This window comes from Stegastes partitus, unplaced genomic scaffold (assembly GCF_000690725.1).
Source record: "Stegastes partitus isolate 25-593 unplaced genomic scaffold, Stegastes_partitus-1.0.2 Scaffold321, whole genome shotgun sequence".
In the NCBI taxonomy this organism is placed as follows: Eukaryota; Metazoa; Chordata; class Actinopteri; family Pomacentridae; genus Stegastes; species Stegastes partitus.
This window is the reverse complement of record NW_007578052.1, coordinates 212415-234147: the sequence shown is the minus strand read 5'-3', so window position 1 is coordinate 234147 and position 21733 is coordinate 212415. Positions and strand designations below refer to the sequence as shown.

At 41.1% G+C, this 21733-nt stretch overlaps 2 protein-coding genes across 3 annotated transcripts; both read left to right on the top strand.

Moving 5' to 3' along the window:
- Positions 1-397: 397 nt before the first annotated feature.
- On the top strand, positions 398-6630 carry LOC103358589 (zinc finger CCHC domain-containing protein 7-like). 2 transcript variants are annotated; one of them, XM_008283613.1, is made up of 8 exons: positions 398-1192; positions 2513-2565; positions 2852-2959; positions 3158-3328; positions 3575-3610; positions 3909-4013; positions 4364-4481; positions 5730-6630. In XM_008283613.1, the coding sequence occupies exons 1-8, from the start codon at positions 805-807 to the stop codon at positions 6221-6223; spliced, it is 1473 nt and encodes a 490-aa protein (XP_008281835.1). In that variant the 5' UTR covers positions 398-804; the 3' UTR covers positions 6224-6630. The 2 variants fall into 2 exon arrangements, with proteins under 2 accessions (XP_008281835.1, XP_008281834.1); XM_008283612.1 differs by having other exon boundaries at positions 3155-3328.
- A 577-nt stretch (positions 6631-7207) lies between these two features.
- On the top strand, positions 7208-20745 carry LOC103358588 (E3 ubiquitin-protein ligase RNF38-like). Its single transcript, XM_008283611.1, has 12 exons — positions 7208-8587; positions 12616-12668; positions 12855-13036; positions 13847-14279; positions 15436-15576; positions 15743-15931; positions 17197-17358; positions 17479-17579; positions 18183-18264; positions 18353-18474; positions 19003-19102; positions 19686-20745. The coding sequence occupies exons 1-12, from the start codon at positions 8302-8304 to the stop codon at positions 19746-19748; spliced, it is 1914 nt and encodes a 637-aa protein (XP_008281833.1). The 5' UTR covers positions 7208-8301; the 3' UTR covers positions 19749-20745.
- The last annotated feature ends 988 nt before the right edge of the window (positions 20746-21733 follow it).

Here is a 21733-nt window from a genome sequence, read left to right as displayed (position 1 = left end):
AACGCACCTGAATAACACAGTGATGGTAACACATTTAGAATTGTTGTTAGCAGACTATGACATCTGTTCGTCGTTACGACAGTAACGTTTCCTAATCACTCGTTGAGGGTAATGGTCCGATGTAACCTAGTGTGTACATTTACTTAGAAGTCGTTGCTACGGGAACAGCTTGGAGCTAAATTGTACTCATTCTTGTTATTGGACAAATAGTTTGATCTAACTGGTGACTGACATATGTTTACCAATGATTTAAAAAGTGCCTTTGTTATAAGCAGCCACAATGCATCGGTAGGACTCGGCTCCTGACTACGTGCTGTTTGAACTCCGGGTACAGTTTTTGTTGTCCAACGCTTTCCGGAAATGCCGGTTAAAGTGCTGAAAACACAAACAGGCATGGAGGGAACAACTTCTGTCTCCGCTGAACCGAGGACGCATTCTGTATTACTTGATAAAAGAATCGAGGTATAGTAAAATAAAACGGTAAACGACAAGACATCGCCTTTGTAGCCGGTATTTAACTCGGTTGTATGTTGCTATATGGTTAGCTGAATTGCTAACTGCCTCGTCTACTGTAGCGCTAGTGGACGCTAGCATAGCGCCCGTTAGCCTCAACCCACGTGTCAAAAGTATTTTTAATGTTTACATACCCACGGCGTTATTTCAAGTTTTTGTAAAGAAATCCCCCTGTCCAGCCGGTGGCACTCTTTTATAAAATGTTCTCGTAAATGACTCATTAGCCGCCGCTTTTTGGTAGCGGTGCGGAAAGCTGCCGTTGGGCGGTGCTGTTCAGCTGCAGGTTGTACTATGGACTTTACTCAGGAAAATGAAGTTAACGATGGTGTGGAAGGCGCCAGAGACGACCCTTTCTTCATTGAGGACTGCACCGGTCCAGATGGCGAAGGAGAAATTCAGCTCCGATGCCAGAAACTTCACACAAGCTGCAAACAAGCTGCACGGCTCAGCAGGGAAGGCTCGCCTCCGCTGCTCCTGGCCTTCTCCGGCTCCTCTGGAAGGAGTCTGCAGGATGCCAGCGTTGCTTTTAATGTTGACTTGCTGGAGGAGGAAGAGGAGGACAGTGATCAGTCCATAGAGGACTGGATGATCCTGGAAGAAGGGGAGCAGGCGGGAGACTCAAGCATCCAGCTCAACCTGAACTACTTGAAGAGCTCTGAGGATGACTGTGGAGTTGAAGGTTAGACTATCCTTCATCAGCCACTTGCTGAACGCTGTTTTACTCTCTTCCATCTTAAAAAATCGCAGTAGTTTTCATGTTAGTGCAAGGGTTTTTATTTATTTATTTATTTATTTATTAGAAGTTGCAATATGGGCATCAGGAATCAAAAAGTCAAAACTGAGTCCAGTAAAAGGCTGTTAGGCTTCACCTCTGTGTTTGGTGGGTGTTTCCCTATCACTGCTTAACAATGGGTACACAGGAGGTTGAGCTTCTTTTGAATTTAATGTGATTAAACAAGGTATTGCCACAACTGTGGAATTCTATTTGCTTGTTACTGCATGATTAGATTTGCACTTGTCATATTTAGCACTTAAATGAGTGATCATAATCCAGCAAAAATCAAGGAAAGTTACCAATTGCTTTTATTTATTCAGGAAGTAATTGTGGATATATCTTATCTTTAGTTAAAATTGGATGTTGTTGATTAAAGGGCATTTTTAATATGTTTGATTTTAGTTGTCACACCCTCATTTTGTTACTGCTGCAGTACAAAAAACAACAACACTAAACACATATTACAAAGACTAAAGATGATGTTGACTCTACAACAGGTGATACTTCCACTGCTTATTTAGGCAATTTTTTACTTATATCGCTGGCCACCTGTAAGGGTTACTTTTTTTTTATTCTTCAAAAAGGATTCCTTTCCAACAAAACAGAACAGCTTTTGAGCTGTAATGCATCATAGACTGGGCAGTAGAGTTGTAGTTTAGATAATCATTAAGCATGTTAATGTTCTAACTTTCAACATGGGATTGAGACAGAAAAGTGCAGAAAATAAAGATGAGTTCAGCTAGAAATACATTTCCATAAATAATGGACAATGAGTTATGGCGATTTCTGTGAATAGGTGGGACTGCAGTTTTATTTTGAAAGTCATACAGAGATAGTTTGTTCCATATGCTGCACTAAGTTTCTTTTTTTTTTTTTTTAGAAACACTCTGCTTCACATTAACAAAGATATTCATTTACACCAAAGGCCTTCACTGCACAACCACTTCATCTTATCATGCCAGCTTGGGGCTCTGTTGAAGCAGACAGGTATTAGGTTTTCTTTACACATAGGTACTCTAGGAAGAAAAAGTCCCACGAGCTATAACCTTGACAAGACTGAATGCCTTGAAAAGACTTCATTTACTGGGCTTTTTTCCAAGAGCTGTTAGAAGTTTGTAACTAGAGTTCAAGAACTATTTCTATGAGCAACTCAGTTATATCTTTCATTGTGTACCGCATTAGTGTCTTTGTAACAACGTCGTTCTTGGTCATTCTCTCCATCAGATGAAGGTATGGAGTCGGTCAAAGATATCTGGGCTGTATCAGAGAAAGACAAGGTACGTTTTGATTAGAGGCTGACTGATACTGAATTGCTATTGATTAAAGGATAGATTTTAATAAATGTGGTTGTGTGTGTGTGTGTGTGTGTTTGTGTGTGTGACTATATGACTCCCCACCACCATAGGCTTGGGTATGTGTACTGTAATACTATAATACCAATCTGTTCAATAGATGAAAAAAACAACTTTTTTTCTGTAGTCTAATATTGTAGTGTGGAGTATTTGTTGACATAAATATCCTTTAAAAATGTCTGTCATGTCCTTCTCCTTTCGTCTTATCTAGTATGGTGATGATCAGTCTGTAGCCAGCCGCTATTTTGTGCCTGGTCAGTCTCTGATCTGTCACATCTGCAACAAGACGGGACACCTTGCCAAAAGCTGCTTCCAGAAAGTAAAGCAACACACTCACCTATCCCTTTTCCACTGATGCCTTCAGAGGTTGATTGACAAGATCATAGCACCCATCCTAATATCTTTAAAAAAAAAAAAAAAAAAACCTATCCCTTTTCCACTGATGCCTTCAGAGGTTGATTGACAAGATCATTACACCCATCCTAACATCTTAAAAAAAAAAAAACCTTTTCAGAAGAAACGCCCCCCATGTGTCCTTTGTGGGATCCAGGGCCACCTCCAGAGGGACTGTCCAGGCCGCCCCTGCCACAGCTGTGGGCTGCCTTCACATGGCCTCAGGCCCTGTGAAATACCTCCTGTGTGGAAGCAACACTGCCAGCGTTGCGGAATCACAGGGCACCTCTCTGATGTGAGTTTGTCTATTAGTTCCCAGGTCTGACGAATTTGTGTTGGAGAATGTCTTGCTGTGTCGAAGGAAACTTTGACAACATTTGTCAACTGTTTGTTGACAGGTTTTGTAGCCTCAGGTGTGTGCAGTGTTGTTTTATTGCTGCAAAAAGTTTCTCCTCTCCTGTGGAGTAGCAAAATGTTTTTTTTTTCTGTATTTTGCTCAGAAGACTAATTTCCTGTTCTCTGTTTTCTGGGTTTTCCTCAGGCCTGCCCTGATACCTGGAGACAATACCACTTTACAGTGAGTTAAAGTTTTGACTTGACTGCATTTTGCAAGTTCTTTACTGAGCAAAATGTGTAATACCTGAAAAAGAACAGGTCTGTCTGGCACATGTGTATATGATTTAGTTCAAAATGAGACAATAACATTGATCTAAACGGTGAAGCAGGTGGCAGGAGCGCTGTTAAATCAGGTGTTTTTTGTTGTTGATTTTTTTACTTACAAACTTATTGGATTTGTGTTGACAAAGCATTCATGAAATTAATAAATACAAATTTTCTATGATTAAAAATGTTTGTTATTTGACCTTTCGTTTTAGATAAGGTTAGAGGTTCCCCTCAAACCACGGACGGTCCACAACCTCAGACATAAGAGTCGCCGTGTTTATTGTTACAACTGCTCCAAAAAAGGACATTATGGCTATGTAAGTGGTAAATGAAAGGGATCTTTCCACTACTTTTACTGTCTCCCCTGGCCTTTTTTGTCAGCCTATATTTTCTGTATAGGGCTTAATCTCTTCTCCCTCTGAATTCTCTTTCTTTTTCTTTAGCTCATATCTCATTGCCTTTATCTTCTATTTTTACACCTCTGTCCAACATCCTGCTGTTTCTTAAATTTCCTTTGCATCCAGCCTTTGTTCTGTCTCTGACAATCACGTTCTTGTTCTTTGTTTCTCTCTAATAGCACCGTTGTCTGCTGTCCTGTATCCATCCTTTCACTTTTTTATTATTCTTGCCTCACCTGTGTCTGTGTCTGTGTCTCTGTTTGTATCAGGAGTGCAGTAGCAGGAGGATGGTCAGTGGCACTTTTCCTTCACTGCCTTATGTTTGCCACTATGACACCATAGATGACATTCTCCAGTGTCATACCAGAAAGCAGAAAGAAGCCAAAGGTAGTATATACATTATTGTTGTACACACAATGATGGAAACATTTGCATAACACAATTTTTGTTTGTTTTTTTAATGTCTGCCTATTTTCATTTATTGATATTTTTAAAGGAAGGATTTGCAACTTAATCTTAGTTGATTTGAAAAACATCTAATCTCCCAAGATTCACCCTTCACAGATACAGCATAATGAAACTAATACTTTAAAGGTCCCATATGGTAAAAATGTATTTTATTGTGTTTTGTGGTTGTTACAAATTTGGAGTTGTAAAAGTAAAAGCTTTCAATATATGAAGATGTTTAATTCTGCTATTCCTCAGGCCCCCTGTCAACTAAGTAGCCTCCCAACATTACAAGCTAGTAAGAATTTAGAGCTGCTATGTTGTAACTGAGGACCCAACAGTTGTCTAGCTCAAACTTTGCATAGTCCTGCCTTTCCACTGTCTACTGCTTCCAGGTGAGCCATTCCAAAAAAAAGCAGCTGTTTCACAGTCCATCAAATTTATTTACTTTCTAGAGCTGCTTCTGCTAACTCTAAAAGGTCTCAGCCACAAGCAAAGCTCCCCAAATTTTCTGCATTTGGCTGCAAGAGTGAACGTAACAGTCTTCATGCACCCCCAGCATTTAAGAAACTGAGGTTCCAGTGGATTACTTTTGTTCATGACACCACAACATCAGGGAAATCCTTAGGGGTAGTGCACTGTGTGGTAAATGTGGCTAATGTTATCATTCGATTGTCCGCCGCTGTTTACATCCGTCTGTTTTTCTCCTGCTCTCTGGGCTCAGATGCGCGAAACATTGAATATTATTACTTAATAGGGTTGTTATGGTGAATGTGTTAGTCGATCTATTTACACGTCCTGCAGACACAGAGCCGTATTAGCATTCACTGTTTTCACTCAACAAAGGTAAACACAATAGTTGGTCTGTTTTTAGCTCTGGTTTTGTCTCTATCAGCTCTTGAACAAAATATGTTCCCTCAGCTGCTAAGTGTACTACAATGTTCACCATGTAAGCAAAGGGATGAACTTAATGATGCTAAAATGCTCCATAGAGACAAAGAAAACTGCAAAGTTGGTGGATAACACTCTGTGTGCTTTACTCAGTGAGCAACCCTTTCACATTGCATTTTACCTAATATATAACTGTGATTAGTGCCATATCCTCTACTAATAATATAATATTCTCTTACAAAAGATCACATTGAACATAAAGGATGTCTTATGCATCAATGTTGGTTGTGTTTTTAGAGCTTGTGAATGCTGGATCCCTGCTTCCATCAGACCCAGAACACTTGTCTGAAAAAACCAGGGAGAGTGGCGAGGAGAATCTGTCAGTTCACGGGAGGAGCAGGACTAAACGGGAGGCATGCAGCCAGGCTGGAAGGAGGAAGACTTGGCCAGAAAGGCGCAGAGAGAGACGTGAGGTGAAGCAACTGAGGAGGAAGGCCCAGGCCATACGGGAAGGAGGACTTCTGGGAAGGTCCCATCGTAACTCTAGTGATGAAGTCTGTCACACAGACCCCTTCAGATACACTTTCCATAGTCACATGCAATCCACACCTACACAGACGAAGGGGAAGAGCGAGATAAGTGGCAGAAAGAGCAGGAAGAGCAGAGAGGCCGAGAGATGGAAGAAAAGAGGTGGGATGAAACGTGGTGATTTGTTTTCCTATGTTGACTTGGACATTGGAAGTGAAAACCTTTTTTCTCCGAAGCAAAGAGTACGTCACAGAAGAAAATGAACTGTAAATAAAAATTTTAAATAATTTTTTTGTGAAATGTAACTTATTAACATAAAACGTGTTTGGTCTCATGGTCTTTTAATCCATCTACTTAATGTCAGTACTAGACACTGTAGGATATCACAAAAAGTTGAAAGATACTCTTTAACTTCATACAATACACTTATGGATATTAAGTGTATTGTATGAATGCAGTTTAACTTGGTTTACATCCTTTAATACATCCTTTGCAAATTTTGTGTCTGTACAGTTTGTAATACATTTTGAATGTTTTTACAACATATGTGTAATTTTTTGACTCAGATGTATCTTGCTGTGGGGGTGGCTTGTCATCATCCTAAATATAATGCCCGTTTTACAGTAACATCTCATTTTCTGCATTAAAATATTTGATTTGGTCAAAAGCACAGAGGTTTTATTGCCCTTTGTAAAGATGAACATGGATAATTTAAAGAACGCCAGAGAATCTCACCTCATTTAAACGTTCGTGTTCAAGATACCAGATTACTGTGTGACGTTTGATACGTTAAAATACAAGAAGAGGGATTTATGTGTATATAGTATATTAGTAAATATCCGTGTATTTAGAGCACATCTACCTGAGAAGCCGTATGAAGACAGCGGCTTTCAAAGCCTTGTCTCATAGTATTTCTGCTATGAAGCTACTGAATTATTAATGAGCGGAGCAGCTGCCTGGGGTTTGCCAGACAGAAGTAGTCAACTCTGATAACAAGCTGCTACTTAAAATCGTCCTTGACCGATTCCAGTTAAATAAATCTCAGTGTGACGGCTATTGTGCGCATTTCAGCATTTACTAACTTGTGAATTTCTGTGATTTGCTTGCACAACGAGCACGGAGTCGCCTTCTGACGAGCTACTTATTTCTCTGTTATCGACTAACGGTGACTTGACAGAGATGTGAAACTCCCATTGATTGATCTCCACCACACTCCCCGCTGACCAGAGAAAACACTCGATAGCGAATGCGAGAGGGGATTTAAATTAGACAAATACTGTCCATCGTCTTTGACGGACAGGATAGCTATCTGCCTTCTCATGCGGCCAGAGGTAATCCGCTATTAGCACTGTTTGACGACGAGCCGAACGTTGAGACAGTGCGACGTTAGCTAGCTTGTAATGTCGGCACTGTTGGACTTGTTTTCCCCTCTAGACCCCGCTTCCTGTTAGCCTTGGGCTAGCTGGAAAATAGAAATTATGCTAATGAACGAGCAGGTATAGTTAGCCAACGCAAAGGGGTGTAACTTTACCACTTACAGTAGGGTAGCCGTTGCAGTTTAGTCGTAATTTATTCGCGAACCTATGTTATAACTTTATTTTACCACCAGTTATCGGGGCAGTTGGTTTCCTTTAGTTTGCTAACGCTCGACAGCTAGCCATCTTGCTCGTGTTGACGGATTTAAGTATTTAACTTGCCTAGCTTTTGGTGGCACAGAGCAAGCGATAATAACTTCAGTTGATTGTTAATGTCGGAGTCGGACTCGTATAGGACCTAATTGCGTGCGACCAATGCCTATAAAATACTTTATTTTACTGTGTGAAAGCCTGACAGTGTTCACTGTGAAAAGACAATAGAGAAGCAGCGACTTGTTCAGCCGTTGTTCTGGTAACGAGGACACCGCTGATAACTAAGTAGAGAGAAAATAGCATTTAGGTTAGTGTACTGTTATACGGCATGCTGGTGTAGTAGCAGATTTTTTTTTTGAATAATTACTTAGGTTCATAAGTGGGAAGAATAGAAAAAAACGGTTTGCGTTAAGTTGACCCGTGCAGATAGCTCGGGGGAGAGTGGATGGAGTCGATGCAGATGGTGCTTGTGCGACATATGAGGGCTGCGCTTCCCTGAACCTGCTGCCTCCATGTACCTCATCTCATTACATTAAAACAAAAGCTTTAAATGCCTCGGAAAACACTCGGTCGTCACCAGAGGTAATTAGGTGGGTATAGAGACGCTGACAAGTGGTCTGAAGAGCGAGGCTGCTGTCCGTCCTTTTCTCTGGACGTCCATCTCAGCCTACCTTCATCACATCCATCCACCGCCGCCCTCCTCATTTCCAGCCATGGACCCTCCGAGGACTCGGTCTCGGTCTCGGTCTGGCTTCTATCATTTCGCCATGAACGGCAGCGTTGGAAGCAACGGCAGCGGTAACGCGGTCGGTAACGGGAGCCTGATGAACGCCAGCGGAGGAGGGGTGAGCTACCCGCAGCAGAGCAACCCCGGCTGGGCGCCGCACCACGGAGGTCGCAGCTACCCGGAGAGCCAGCAGCAGCACACCCCGGGGAGCTACCTGTCCGCAGGGGCGCAGCGCCACTCTTCGCACGGAGCTCACAGACACCCTGGGGCCGGTAAGCAGGCTTAAATAAACTGGGCCTGCAGCCCGGCTAGATGCATCATTACACACAGTCACACAGTATACACCCCCTGAGGGATGCAGGCAGACCACTCACGGCTTATCAGGCTTTGAGACATTTAACCAAAAGCCTTGGTGCTTTCACTGCCAGCTGTTGCATGACAGGTCAGCTATATGTTGTCAGGCTTGTTGTAGAGAAAGCTCTGCTTTAGATGCTTGACTGGCGTGGACTCAGGTAAATAGGGCATGGGAAGGTTCATTAACTTTGTCTTGTATGTCATTGACTGGCTTCATTCTCAGTGTGCAAATTATCTTTGCCTTTTGTAGGAATTTAGCACTGCAGAATTTTCATTATATAGGATAGTCTATGGTTGTGCTGAAGGCCTGCAAGTCACATTATGTTGAGCAATAAAGAAATGAACACTACAGGTTATTAATGAAGTAATTTAAATTAGAACTACGGTTACATAGAGGGATGTGTTCAGCACTAAAGTAGACACTGAATAAAGCAATTCTATTTATAAGTTGCTTAGTGGAAATTTTGTGGATTCAAATTGTGTTGGCCATAGAGCGGTGTGTTCATTTATCAGATCAGAGACGGATGCATTTGCCCAGTGGCTGAGACATCCCACATACTCTTCTTCAGTCTCTACAAGATGTATGTATGAGAGGAGTCTGATTAAAAAACAGTTTGGAGCCTTGAAATAAGCCTTGGAATTGTTTGACATGAAATCCCTTTCTTGATAGTGATTTTATCTTTTGCTTTCAGATTGCTCACTGCTGTGATTCAGGCTGGCATAGTACATTTTCCCTTGTAATTCACCCTCAGCTCATTAATCTACAAGCCTTAACATTGTTTAACTTGCATATCAGCCTGTGTAAAGCTTGGTATTGTCCCAAAATAGTAAAACAGGTCTTTCTTTAGTGGCTCAGGGCAGCATAGAATAAAGATTAATGTTATCATTTCCAAAGAAGAAAAACTTAACTATTGAGTTGTGCTGGCACATTTCTTCACTTTGTCAAGCCAATATATTCTTATTGCCTAGTATCAATAAAGCATGTATTCAATTGGATTTTTCTGCTCTCAACAACAGTGGTTCCTCACCCAACCCAAACTCACAAAGAAGACAATAAAAGGTCCACCAAATGTTTGAAATGGAAAAAGAAATTGAATGTTCGACTGCTCCAGAGCTTTCTTTTTTATTGTTGTCAGCACTGACACCACTCTTGAGTGTTTAACAGGTTTCCATGGCTGACCTTTGGAGAGTAAGTGGGGAAATCTTCTGTAATGCCACAATGGATTCCCTCAAAGCTTAAAAAAGTGCAGTGAATGAATGAAAGCAGACTTCTAATGGGTCTCTGTCGTAATAGCAGAACTGTTGCCAAACACCCAAAATAAGCCACACAAAGAGGACACTCACAGAAACACATGCTTCCAAAATTGAGACAGTGCAGCAGGGTTTGTGTGATTGACTTAAACAATGTATTTCCTATGTGTGTGAGCCGTCTCCCTCTTCTTAGCAGCTGCACATGCCTCATCTTTGGTGGCTGGGGGTCTGTGTGAGCGAAATAAGACTGCATATGTTTAAGTGCGTTACAGATTTCTTGTTTGTCGATGCTTGTTTGTTTTTGTACTTGTCACTGTATTACGCCTCTTGGCATCACTTCATGCAGTATGTGTCAGGGTTGGACTTTGGGGGTGTTAAGATGTGTCCCACTGTCTTACCTCTTGTTTTTTTTAAAATCCTTTTATACTCCCCCAGTTTCAGGCATGTTGTCACCCAGTGTAGCTTTAATAGTGAGTGTTGCAACCCACAACCTGCCAGCATTACAACTCGATGGCAGCCAGTTTTTAACATATCTTCATTAATATTATTACATGAGATCGTTGCAGATTATGTGGATAAAATGGATTGTTTCTCTAATTACAGCTTGTCTCTTCTAAGTAATGGTTCAAGTTTTAGTATCTCCGCTAAAGAACATGAGCAAATTGCTTCTTGATGACAGCCGATACTCTAAGTTCACTACCCTGCCAGACTCGATTGTGTGTGGTGAAAGAATCGGTGTCAGTCTTCCCCAGCAGCCATGCTCGGAGGAAATAAGGTTGTGTCTGCTCGCCAGCAGAACCCGTCCAGTCTGGCTCACTATCCCCTCTCCTATGGCCCCTGGGATGAATCAGCATTGACAGACCTAGTTCTCCATAAAACACATGGGTGTATAAGGCCCAGGACCCTATAAGCTCTAAAGAAAAAAAGGGATGGTAAGATGAATAAAAATGGTTTGCTGGTGTGCTGGCCCTACTGTTGGGTAGTCAGTCAACCGCCCGTCCCTCTGTTCTCCGCAGCCACTAGCAGGGCGTCTTTGAGCTGTCATTATCGGCAGACTTCACATGGCTCTGGAGTGGCGTCGCAAAGACAAGAAAGGGGTAGGGGGGTGCTTTCAGATCTGTTGTTTCTGAGGAGGCAGAAGGGGCTGTTTGGATGAGGGAGGCATAGAGGAAGAAAAAGAAAGGGATGAGGGGAGGAGTTTTCCCCCCTCTTTTTGGTGATTAAAGGTTTTTTTGGGGGGGACTGCTTAAAGGAAACTCTTGTCAGCTGAGTTCAAGGACATCCTTCTTAAGCTGCTGAAATGTCTGTGTGCACATGTTGAATCCAGACTGCACATGTGGACTGTCAGATAAACAGATGGTAGAGCACTGTGTTTCATCTGAGATTATGTTTATGGCATTACTGCTTTATACAGTGATGTTATTTTTCTCTGTTTCTAGTATTTTTATTTTTTATTTTTTTGCATATTAATCCCATTCATATCATTAAGGAATCTGTTTTATATGATGGTCTGTTGAGCTTAGGAGAGAGATTTTTAGTGCTTGTTTCCCCACCACAAGGAAATTAAGAAATGTGGGAAGAAACACTGTACTTTTTGTTGTTGTGGAGATAATAGTGGCTGACTGACTTGCTTAAGGACACTTCAGTATTGTGGAATCTTGCTAACACATAGACTTAAAGGCAAATGTTTTTTTTTCCCCATGGGAACTAATCTACACTTCAGTTTATGGGACAGTGCTAGAGTCACAATTAACAATTATTTTCACTGTTGTCAAATTTGAGATTGTTTGAATATTTCCTTTTTATTATATACCAGGAAATTGGGAAATGTCTCATGCAAATTCCTAATAATATGTCTTTTAAATTGCATCTTGTGTCTGACCAACAGACAGCCCCAAACCAAAACACACACATTCAGTTTACTCCAACACAAGGAAAAGCAGCAAATCCTCACATTTGATCATCTGAAACCAACACATTTTCTGGCATTTTTGCTTGATTACAAATGCCCTGATTATCAAACCTGATGCCAGTCTCTCAGTCAGTTGTTGCACCTCTACATAGTACATCGTGGCAACTTTGAGAAGAGTCATAGTGACGAGCTGATGACTGGAGTAAAAGTTCTTTAAAAATAAAAAGGTATATGCGCAAACCCAACTAGATGCTGTTTGTGTGTTGTATGCGCTCGATTCTGGTTGTGTGTCTCTTTTTGTGTGTGTCTGCACAGGCTTTTCATGGTAGATCAGAGGGAGTGATTTATCTGTGAAAGCCAGAGAAGATGAGTCCAGTGTGACATCTTCCAGAGATGGCTTCCTTTCTCTTCTGCTTGTTTAAAGCAGGAAATTCAAAAGCCTGTTACGAAGAAAACCCCTCGCTGAGGACACGCGGCTGTAACTGTTTGTGTAACAAGATGTCAGATGCACATTTTTGTTATCGCTGTCGGACTTGGTGGTGTTAAGTCTGTAGAGCTGCTCAAGCAAATCAGCCAGGCTTCATCGAGATAATGTCCTTTTTTTGGCATCCAGCGTGTTCTTAGAATGGAAAATAAAATCAAAGACAACCAGCTGCCTGTGTGTGTTGGTGTTGTATTTTTGTTGGCTTAGCAAGCGTATGTCCATGTGTCTTGTGATGTTGGTGTTTTCCTCAGTCCTATCTTATCTGATTATGTTTTTTTTTCTTCCTCTGTGGCCTGCAGGAGGAGTGCTACATTTTCATCCAGATAATGTGTGCAGTGAGGATCGGGACAAAGTAAGTATGAAACATGACCATTGCCTGTTGCCTCTGCTGTGCTTTTGGTTTGAATAGAATTTGTGCTTCATTGTTTTGTCTTTCTTATTAATCCCCCCCTCCCTTTGTCTGTCCTCTTTTTGTTTTTTTTTTCCCCCCAATCAACCATCGCCATGGTTCCCTCTCCTCCCTCACCTCTGTGTGCAGATGGAAGACAGTCCAAGCCCGAAAAGGCAACGTCTTTCCCAGCAGTCCATGTTAGATCTAAGCTCCGCCCCTCCCTCTACTCCTTCCTCCCCCATTCGCCCCTGGGAGCTGCCTCCTAGTCGCAGACCACACCCCCACTACATGCCAGAGAGATGCCACACACCCGTACGAAACCGTCGCAGGTATGACTCAAATACATGGATGAATACACACAAATACATGTAACTCCTATCTTCTTAAATAATCTGGTAATTGCTCTGCCTATGATAGATAAAAAATAATGACAAATTACATGATTACAAATTCATATTTTGAAATTGCTGTCAATAAAATTGAAAGATGTTTAGAGAAAAATGATATGAAACAAAGATGAGGATTTGTGAAACTGTAATCGAAAATAATTAGTCTTTTAATGTGACAGATTACTCATTAATTTATTAGTCTATCAAGATTTTTATGTTTTTTCTTCACTGATGCTGCTGTTTAGGCTCTAGTGGAACTGAAATCGATCAGAAACAATTAGCTACTGTTCACCAAATTTCTCTACAGCAAGATTTTATTAAACTTTTGCTGTTTTTTCATGGTTTTTTTGTAAATGTGAACTGAACGTACTGGATGAATACATTTGAAGATGTCACCTGGGCTTCATAAAACTGACTATTTTCTGGCATTGTCTTGTATATTTGACAAATTAATTAAAAAAGATAATTGAATATTTTTTTAATTATTAACTATTAACTGAACTACCTGAATTAAAGATGAATTTCAAAAAATCTGTAAAAAATGTCTTAGTCTGCTTGTTGACAGGTTTTATTTCATTTCTTTAGTTAAAATGCATTGTCTTATAGCTTTTTTGTCAGCATTAAGGATTAAAGAAATTTGTTGTCAAGCATTTTTTTGTAGGTGGGAGCTCTAGTATATTTCATAACGCAGATGACAACATAGCTCCTTCTGCCTCTTCTTTAGTTCTTTTCTTCTTTCTTCCACCTCAGCCCTCCAATGAGACGCCAGCGTGGACGGAGAGATCGCCTGACACGCCACCACCATCACGCCCACAACAACCACCACCACTACAACGGCAACAACAATCACCACCACCATCATCACCCCAACGCCCACCATCATCACCACCACCACCTGCACTCCCACCACGGCCCGTCGCCAGGCCATCAGGATGAAAACTACCGACATCCAGCTCCTCCTCAGGGTTACCCACCCTACAGCCAGCAACCTCCCAGAGGGCCTGGGCCCGGGCCCGAAGAACGCCCAGGTTACCATCCCCCAAACCCCTCCCCGAGACCTCTACACCAGTCACCCAACCTGTCTCCCAGGCTGCTGCACCCTGCGGCACATCCACATCCACAGCACCCACACCCCCACCCGTCCCAGCAACAGAGCAGCGTGGTGCTGGACCTCCATGAGCAGGTAGGTGGTATAATGTGGCCGTTTTGTTTGGGTATATTGGAGAAAATAAAATGGTACAGCACTTTAGAAAGGACTCAAATGATCCCAGTATCACTGACGGAGTGATTCTCTAAGGTGGTCGTACTCCTCTGCATTTTTGTCTTGTTTTTATTCTGCTTAAGACACTTGCAGACACGTCTTCTCGAAACAATGCACTGAAAATGAAAGCCAGCTGCTTGTGTGTATATTAGCTTATTTGCTGCTGAAGAAGATGACTAAGGACTAATGAATGATCTAATTTTAGTTTGATGAATTACTGTGATCTATTTGAACTAGAAAACTGCAAATATACTTTCTGCCATTTATCAAGGGAAACTAATCCATGCAAGTAAAAGATTCAGTTGGTTAATATGGGCCTGTCTATTAGGATGTCTGGCTGGTATGCTTTTTTTCCAGTGGGGGAAGATTCAGGAAAATAGGTTTTTAAATTGGCTGGAGCGGAGGAAAGTTTATTGGCAAAATGGAAGCTTTATCCTTTAGAAATCGTGGTGTGTATCATCAATCTTTTCAGAAAGTCAAATACTTTTGAAAGCACATGTCTAATATTTAACAAATAGTTTATGGCTCTTACTAAAGGTGGTCTTACTATAATATGTATGCGTAGCAGAGTGAAACGCATTACTCCGATAATTGGATTTGATGGAAACGGTGTACAGATGTAGAGAAAATTTAAAATCGGTCACAGGACTAATTTTTATCTGCAGTTCATTTCCAGGTAAAATAGTGTGTCAAGGTGTTTGACCTCAATCAATTAAATGTCACTTAAATTTAAATTATAGTTAAACTCGGAATTCATATCCACATATTAGTGCAAATTTCAATGCAGAAAGGCATAGCTCTTTTCTTCAGCGTTCTTCCGTAACTGCATCCCCTCATAAGCATTACCACTATGTCTGTTCATGAACACTTCATCACCTTAGCACATGCCTGTGTTCGGACAATCCTCAACATCAAATATATATATGTGTGTTGTCAACACTAATGCATGTGGTTTTGAAATGTTGTGTTTGCAACCTGGACAATGTGGATTAAGTCTTGTAACTCCAGCTGCTCAGCTTTAAATCCCAGTCTCTGTGCATAACGTTTTGAACCTTGCCCCTATGATCTCCACATTTAGGGTTCAGCTCCAGTGTCATATCCTGTATCTCCTCCGGGAGCGCCGCCAGGCCTCCCCCCTCGCTCTGCCCCACAGCAGATACCAGCATGCTCAGTGGTCTTCAGTGGACAGCACTATCCCGTCTGCAGTGTCCCTCCTCCGGTGAGTGGAATTCTTTGAGATCACACCACATCTAGTTTGGTCAGAATGTTTTCTACAGTTTAAATTTGCTGTTACTAGTTTCCTTTATATGATAATTTCAAAATGTTTTTTGCAACGTGTCCGCCAAAATGAAATCTTACTGTTCCTCTGTGTCTCTCGCTGTTAGGTCCTTCAGACTTGCTCTGTGCAGCACTTACCCATGCCCTACCCATTCCCATCACTGCTGTCCAGTGACCCGGCCTTTCTGCTGCCCCCTCCTCACCTCACCCACCCCCCCACACACCTCTCCCATCATCCACCTCACTTGCCGCAGCCAGGACAGTTTGGACCCTATCCAGCACAGCAGGCCCGATCGGTGAGTGGGAATTCACATGTTGTACGTGTTGAAACCATTGTGAATTGGTATTAAATGTATCTTTTGTGAATATAGTATAATATGCCCCTTTAGTTCTTTTATTCTGAATTGACAGGATTTGTGCATCACTAAGAAAACATTCTGACACTTGCACAAAGTTTTCTCTTGAGAAGCCAGTGTGACAGTCAGCATCTTTCAGGGAAGCTTTCAACGTTCCTCCTGCCATATAAAAAATTCAGCAGTAAAGGTGTTTTACAATGTTAAAGCAAAATAGAAGATGCATATTTTAAACATTTGAGTTTAAGCAGTTTGTGCTGTTCTCGTTTAGTGCCTGCCAGTCCCTGGAAACGCTAATTTTTACTAATAAAGCAGGACACGTATTTGAATAGTGTTTTCTTTTAATAGGTAAACTCCACCATTGAAAGCTAGATCAAGGTGGTCTTGCAGTTAAAGAAAACAATAGTTGGATGCTTTTTGAGATCCAATATTACCCCAGGGCTAAACTAAATGTGTAAACTATGCAGATTGGAGCGCTTGCTCCATCCCTGTGCTTCCACTTTAATCAAAGAAAGTGACCACACCAGGCGTGTGTGTGTGCGCAGCAGAGATCCACGCTGCAAACATAAAAATTGGCCAGTGTTCTATTCATGTTGTCCATGAGGTGTGTCCAGCCCTTTTACAAGGAAATTGATCATAAAGTATTCATACTTCGGAGTCTTTATCACCCTGGCGATATTTAGTTGCCAGTAGCTACCAACAGACAGTTGCTTAGTAGTCGGACTCCCCGGATGTAGATTGCACTTATGAGTCTACCATTGGCCAATTGCTGAAGTCCGCTTTGTCCTTCCCTACCACGATGTGTATGTTGCCGTTTTCTTTGCAAAGGGAAAGAACAACAACAACCACCTCCGGCCCACCAAACCTACCACACTGAAAATTTCTAATTTTGCGGAGATTTTGAATTGTGCAGTAGTTTTGTTTTCTTTATTTCTTTTTGTGGGTTAGATGCAATTAATTATTAACTGCTTATTGAAGCTTGAACTGAACACAAAGCAGATGCAGAGAAAATGAAATTTATTTGGATTTCAGTAACATATTAGTGTTTTAAAGCACTTCATGGTATTTTTTTAAGGGTTGCTAATTCTCTCTCCACCCCACTTATGAATTGCTCTTGTTGCTGTTGTTACATGAACCAGTAACACAGAGAGTATGTTGCTCCCTCACATTCTGTTGATTTTTCACAAATTTCTCCTTTCCCTTCCCAGCCTTTACAGAGGATAGAGAATGATGTAGAGCTACTTGGAGAACATCTGTCTTTGGGTGCTGGGCTCCACTATCCCCCTGCCACCCACCCTGCCCTCACCCCACACTCCACACAGCTCCATTTCCTCTCCCATGACCCCCTGCCACAGGAGTTCTTTGGAGTGGTGAGCATGTGCAATAAATGTCTAAAATATGTGTGTTTCAACCTACAGAGTGCTGTGAAAAATACAAACAGGAAACTGTGTAAATTGTCTAATATGTATGTGTTGTCACCTGCCCACTAGTCGTATCCAAACTTCATTCCTCGGCGTCTCCCGGGGCGACGGTACCGCTCACAACAGCTGCCACCTTCGCCTTACCACCCCAGCCTCCTGCCTTACTTCCTGTAAGTGGATCACTAAATTAACTTATTTGGAACAAAAATGGTTAGAACTCTTGTTTTGGCAGATGATTTTATTATTGAAATATTCAATCAGTTGCAGAGGGATAATTATGCTGCCTTACTAATGTTGTTTTCAGAACAGAAAAGGAAATCCTCAAATCTGATCCGCGACCCCTCACGGAAATGGATAATCTCAAGAACTAACTTGACCAATTTATTTTGTTGAAACTTCATTAGTGAAAGTTCTACATGATCAGGGACACTGAAAGTCTTCTTGACACTAAGATTCACTAATTCAGACAATAGTTTAATCTGGAAAATGAAGAGATTTCAGTAATTTAACAACTTTTTACTGTGGCTTCAGCGTAAAAACAATTTTAAAATATTATAAAGGGGAAGTACTGAATACACTGATAAATATAGGCAAAGATTTTAATAGTTAACACTGGATGGAGGATTTTTTTTGTCTTTTTTTCAGTCACTATTCAGAGCTTCTTTTTTGGTTTGTTTTGCGAGAAAGTTGCCAAATTTTCATCTTAACTGCTTAAATAGCCTAATTGATGAAGTGAAGTTAAACATTTCTCTGTGAAATTTCTCTGTCCATAGATCAATGCTGCCAGTCCAGCCCACAGGTCCTGCAATCAGTCTAGAGCTGGATGTAGACGATGGAGAAGTGGAAAATTATGAGGTTTGTTTTCCGTTTTATTTTTGGGCTGTATGTTTTGCCGGATGCAGGCTCTGATTCGTCTGTTGTTGCTGATGTTTTCTCCCAAAAGGCCCTCCTGAACCTCGCTGAGCGCCTGGGAGAGGCTAAACTCAGAGGACTGACCAAGGGAGACATTGAACAGCTTCCTTCCTATCGATTTAATCCAAATAACCATCAGTCTGAACAAACACTGTGAGTGCTGCCCTTTTAGAACCACTTCACTTGCTGAAAAGGGAGAATTATTTTTATGTTTTCTATTTTTGTGGATTTATTTTTTCATGACAGAAGCTAAATTGGATCAGTTACAGGTTTTAGTGCAAGTATTTTGCATACTTTGTGCTTTTGGAAGATTAAAACAACCGTAAATCCATATTGTGGTCCGCCTATGTTGGCCATATTTATTGTCTGTAGGGGTTGAACATTGTGAGAATAATGTTAAACTTTTGGTCTGCATATTTGTAAAAGTATACGTACTAAAGCAGGTTAAGGTTTTAATACAGAAATGTTCCAGACATTTACCACTGCAATCAAGTTTCTTTTATTATATGACTCCAATTCAGTAAACAGACATCGTATCTACAGATATTGTGTTTCCCCAGTGCTGTAGTTGAACTCAGTTACAGGCAAAGCTAAATCGGTCCAATTTGTCATGTGGAAAGTGTGTTAAACAATAGTTTCTGTGTTGCTGGTTTTAACATGCTAATACATGTCGGCTTGCAGGTGTGTGGTATGTATGAGTGATTTTGAGTCCCGCCAACTGCTGCGAGTCCTGCCCTGCAGTCACGAGTTCCACGGAAAGTGTGTCGACAAGTGGCTGAGGGTAAGCATGAAGCCCACTGACTTACACTGTGTCCATATTATACATACACAGTCAACTTGAGTTCAGCTAAGGCTAAGCACACATTTTTATTCAAGTTTGTTACCTAATGTACCAGTCGGAGTACACATTTAGAAACACAAACACCTTTAATTATAGAAGTGAAGTGAAAATCTCAGTTTCGAAGAGATCTGATAAATAAGAGAAGCAAACATCAGTGCAAATGTGGTTAAATGTTCCTGAACTCACCACATATGAGTCACTAAAATCCATAAACCGCACTGAACCCCAGGACAGCACCATCAGAAGATGCTGCACCAATACTGTGACATGTGATTTTCCCACAGAAAATTCTAAAAGAGGCAGTCTTAAGGTTCACAAACATGTGGCATTGCCCAGAGCCTCAGCGTGAATTGGGTATGATGACAAATCAATACAAACAAAAGTAAGCTGAAGTTCACAGCAGCTTTATGGAGGAGTAAAGTGGGGAATTTAGCTCCTGTCCAGATGTACAACTTTCAAATTGGGTGTCATGACTGAAAATACTGAACTGCCTTCAAATTTTCCGTTTCCTCTCTTGCTTCAGGCCAACAGGACGTGTCCTATCTGTCGGGCCGACGCCTCCGAGGTCCAGAGAGACTCAGAGTGACCACATGAGGGAGCCAGACACTCCCTATTGTCTGTCAAACACTTCAGCACTGCCTGCTCCCGATGTATTGAAACACATGTGCGTGCATACACACACACACATACATACACCCCATTACCTTTCTTTTTTGTACAGCACTCTTTCCTAATTTGTTGTTCTTTTGTTCTTTGCTAATATATTGTATCTCCTGTTACATCTGATGTGATTTTCACCAGATGGTTTTTCTTCTTGTTCTGTTCTTTGCTGTACATGCACATGGGTCCTCAAGATTTTTTAGGAAATGACCCACCATCCTGCAGTGGTGTGTGTGTGTGTGTTTGTGTGTGTGTGTGCGCGCACGTGCATGCACCACAACTGTGCAAGCGATCTTTGGTCAACCCTGTAATGCAGGGCTGTGGTACAAGACTGTGTGTGTGATTTCTGTGTGTGTGAGAGAGAGATTTTTAGATGTCCTGGAGCATGTCTGAGTTTCTGTTGTGTATCAGACAGGAGTATCAACATCTGAGCGTTTTTGCTCTCATGAGTGACTGACTTTACTTCCTGTTTGTATGTTTATGCACTGTCTGTTTGTATGCATACTATGTGTGTATGTGCGTTATAGACTTAATCTTTTTCTCTAGTTTGACACTAAGGGTCCATGCTGCCACTATAGTTCTCGGTTGCCTATTTGATCCAGTTGTTTCAGTAGATTATTATTATTATTATTATTATTATTATTATTATTATTTGACCATTATAAGTGATTGTTTTCCTGCCTGGCAGTTACCTCATCATTCCGGTTTTGGTCATCACTCATTACAAGCGCTTCACAGCACTACTTTGAAATTAAGCACATATATTTTTCTTTTCCTTTCTTTTCTTAGCAAAAATAAGTTTGTCTGTGACTTTGCAGTGGCACATGTTACATATATATATATCTATATATATATATATATATACTGTATAAATCTATGAATATCTGTATACCAAATAAAAGGCTTGATATAAACTTTTTAAATGCAGTATTTTGTATAATTTTTTCCCTTCTTTTCAATTGAACATTAAGACATAGAAAGACAAATGAGGTTTGGTTTTGCTAGATTTGAAGAGGTGGCATTATTAAACAGGAGACACTTCAGACTGCTGCTGTAGATGGGTTCATCTTTCCAGATTTTGCTCAGAGGGTGCAGCAGCTTAAGGTGACCACTAGGCGGTGTTGCTGCTCTTCTAAGCTGCTGTTGCTCCACATCTTGCCCACTTTAGTGTATTTGCGTAATGTTTTGGTTGTCCTAATGCACACTCTATGCAACACTACTGTGACATAATGCTGTGGGAGTCATTTCACTACAGACTGTGACGTTAGTGAACTCTCGTCACACAGCATTGGCAGGTTGCTGAAGCAGTGACAGTTTCCTTTGTAACTCTACTTTCTGTCCAATTTTCTTCAATCTTGGACTCGATGTGGCAGGATAAACACATCTAATACCCTCTCTTGTTTATACCTGCTATTGTCCTGTTACTCGTAATGATCTCTTCTAATATGAATGGAAAGTAAAACATAATTCTTCAATTAAAAGCAGTGTATTAGAGGAAAAAAAGGTTGATAAATGACTTTGTAAGTAATGATGCACAACGAGGTAATGTTTAGCTACGATTAGAATTTTGTATATCTGTGAGAGAGCAAATAGAAACATGGTACAGCAACCAAGCATCTAATCTGAAAAGCTGCTCAATGAAAAAAGAATGTATTATCAGTGAGATGCTCTTTGACTTTGAATCTACAATGCATCTGAAGCAAATGTCTGCATACAGTTGGTGCACAGACTGTCCACCTCCCCTTGCGGCACACATCTGCTTTGTCGATGTACATGTATGTTTCCCTGATAGCCGGCCTGTTGTTCTGTGCGTTTCTTTGATTAACTGAACAGAACGTGTGCTTCTGTTCGTAGTAACACCATATCTACAGCTGAACGTCAGGTGTCACCTCCAGGCTTTGCAGCACACAT